At 35.7% G+C, this 2445-nt stretch overlaps 1 protein-coding gene across 1 annotated transcript in view; it reads right to left on the bottom strand.

The window, feature by feature from the left end:
- LOC109861816 overlaps positions 1–1307 on the bottom strand; it is an 8309-nt gene extending 7002 nt beyond the window's left edge. The window contains exons 1-5 of the mRNA XM_020441629.1: positions 1171–1307; positions 912–1038; positions 529–798; positions 264–438; positions 76–182 (exon numbers count right to left, since the gene is read on the bottom strand). Of these exons, the coding sequence (XP_020297218.1) occupies positions 76–182; positions 264–438; positions 529–798; positions 912–1038; positions 1171–1305 (814 nt within the window). The 5' untranslated portion in view covers positions 1306–1307. The remainder of the gene's footprint in view (positions 1–75; positions 183–263; positions 439–528; positions 799–911; positions 1039–1170) is intronic.
- Between the last annotated feature and the right edge of the window lie 1138 nt (positions 1308–2445).

Raw genomic sequence — 2445 nt, 5'->3', positions numbered from 1 at the left:
ATTTCAATAAAAATAAAAAAATAAAGAAAAAAAAGTAACAATAAATTAAGTTTGATTTTTCAGAAATGAACATACCTGATCTTTGACCAATGCTGTTATTGTCATCATGAATCGAGCTGGTCTCCAGTGAATCCGATTGTGAATTATCAATCTTTCCCGGCAGCACGATATTGCTGACAGTTCTGTAATAAAAAGGAAATTCAATTATTACATACACACACATATATAATAATAAAAATAATAAATTATTATTATACNCATACTTGCTCTCTAGCTGCACATCACGCAAAAACTGCATACGTTCGAAATGTATCCATGGTTTTCTTCCCCTCGTTGCGGCAGATCCACTTGCCGCTTGCTGATTCTTTTTCGAATAAGCCCGAAAAGAATCCACCAGCGACTTNCACTTCTTTTTCATTGTATCGATGGAAAGTGTTCCTAAAAAAGAAAAATAAAGCGTTGAATTAATTATTTTTATTGTTTTCTGAATGTTCTAATTATAAAATCAAATAACAATAACAATATTACCATCCATAGCTGCGAACACTTCTTCCCAGAGCTTTTTCTTTACTTGTGCGCTGCGTTCAATTAGAGGTAGCTTGAAGTTCCACAATGCAGGTCGTATATAAACTTCCTCAATCAGCTGTTCTTCNATGGCTATTTTCTTTGCTTCCAAGTTTACTGGTTCATTGTACTGTGAATTTTCAGTATTATGTACTGTATTATCTGGCGTATTTGTAACAACAACAGCCTCTGTACCATCAGCCATCAAACTGTTGCGAACTATATTTCCATTCTCTGCACATAAATAATAATAATAATAATAATAATAATAATAATAATAAGAAGAAGAAGAAGAAGAAGAAGAATATACATTCACAAAATAATTGGGAAAAGTAATTCATACTCACCGCACTGAGGATAACAATATAAATTGTCATCAATATAACAGTTACTATATCCTTCGTAGCATGGATGAAACACTATCTCATCCTTGTCTAAAATCGTTTCGCAAACGCCACATGTGTATGAAATGTTCTAAAATACAAACAAGTATATTAAATAAAACATTCAACACAATATATACAAATATAAAAGAAGTACTTTTAAAGAAAAACGTAACCTATAAATATTTGATACTTATATTAATATGTATTTATATATACTCACATCGTTCATGTCCATTGTTATTAAATATAGAGCCAGTAATATTAGTATTTCCACAGTCTTCGGACTACATTGTCTTCGGTAAAACAGAAGACAAGTTCTTTGTTCACTGCGTTTTTTCGCCGATAGTTCGACCATGTTGAACTATGAGCATTCTTACGCTAATCACACAGTTTTGGTAGAGTGGGATACTTCGCCAGCGAAACTTCGCTGATAGTTCGACGATGTCGAACTATGAGCGTTTTTTCGCTGACTACACATTTTCGACGGAGTGGGGGAATTTCGCCAGCGAAATTTTGCTCCATGAAATTGCACCTTTAGGCGTCGGGCAAGAAGGCTCAGCCATCTTGGGGAGCAGTCTCGTACGAGGAACTAAGAGAACAAGACGCGTATGCGAGAGTGCTCTTTGAAAACAAGTTCCCGCGGCTCGATAAGTGCGTTAATTAATTATATGTGCGCAATTTTAATTACACCGAGCGTGTGCGCGAAGTGTAACTTTGTAATATACTCAAATAAACTGTGTTTTATATATACTCTGTAAATACTGCGTGTCAAGTGTTAGTTATTTTGTGCGATCCTCTCCCGTTCAGACAGGAAGGAGGATCCCGAGGGACGCAGCATCCCGGAAATCCTTGTTGCTAGGAGGTTAAAGCAACTGGCGACCGTGATAAATCACCCGTACGGTAAGTCCTTGACCAAATCTACCGCCTAACCCCGGTCACAACCTAACCTAACCTGTGTTACTACAATATCCATAGAAATAAGTGAAAATTTTGCGTGGGGGAGTGCAGAAAGAAAAGTTTAGGTTAGGGTTAGGTTAGAATTTAGGGGGGGTGCAGGGGGGCACAGCCCTCTTGCCTACACGTTTACAACACCGACAAAAAGATTCAAAGAATCACGAAGAAAAAATTGTACGCAATGTAGCAAAATAAAAACTTAGTTTTCAAACGTCAATTGTTTATAACTTTTTTATTAACAACGAGCGACGGTTAAAATTTACGGATTGTTACTCAGAAAAGTATCCTTGACAACATATGTCAAGTTCATTGAAATTGGAGGAGAGTGACCTTTTTTATATATTAACCTTTCTTGCTACTTCGTACCTCAGCTACTCGGTCCACCTCAGTACGAATTAGAAAGAGAAAGAAAAAAAAGATAACAAAAACTGAACTTCATATCTTTGTAGTTACTTTATGTTGTACTCTATTTCTCTAGTATCCCACTGATATGAAGTGTGGAAGTAAGTATCTGAATAAAAAAAAATATTTTGTTAATACA

This window comes from Pseudomyrmex gracilis, unplaced genomic scaffold, assembly GCF_002006095.1.
Source record: "Pseudomyrmex gracilis isolate BER0280 unplaced genomic scaffold, ASM200609v1 scaffold_1057, whole genome shotgun sequence".
NCBI lineage: Eukaryota > Metazoa > Arthropoda > Insecta > Hymenoptera > Formicidae > Pseudomyrmex > Pseudomyrmex gracilis.
Note: the sequence above shows the minus strand (reverse complement) of the source record. Positions and strands in the feature narration are given on the sequence as shown.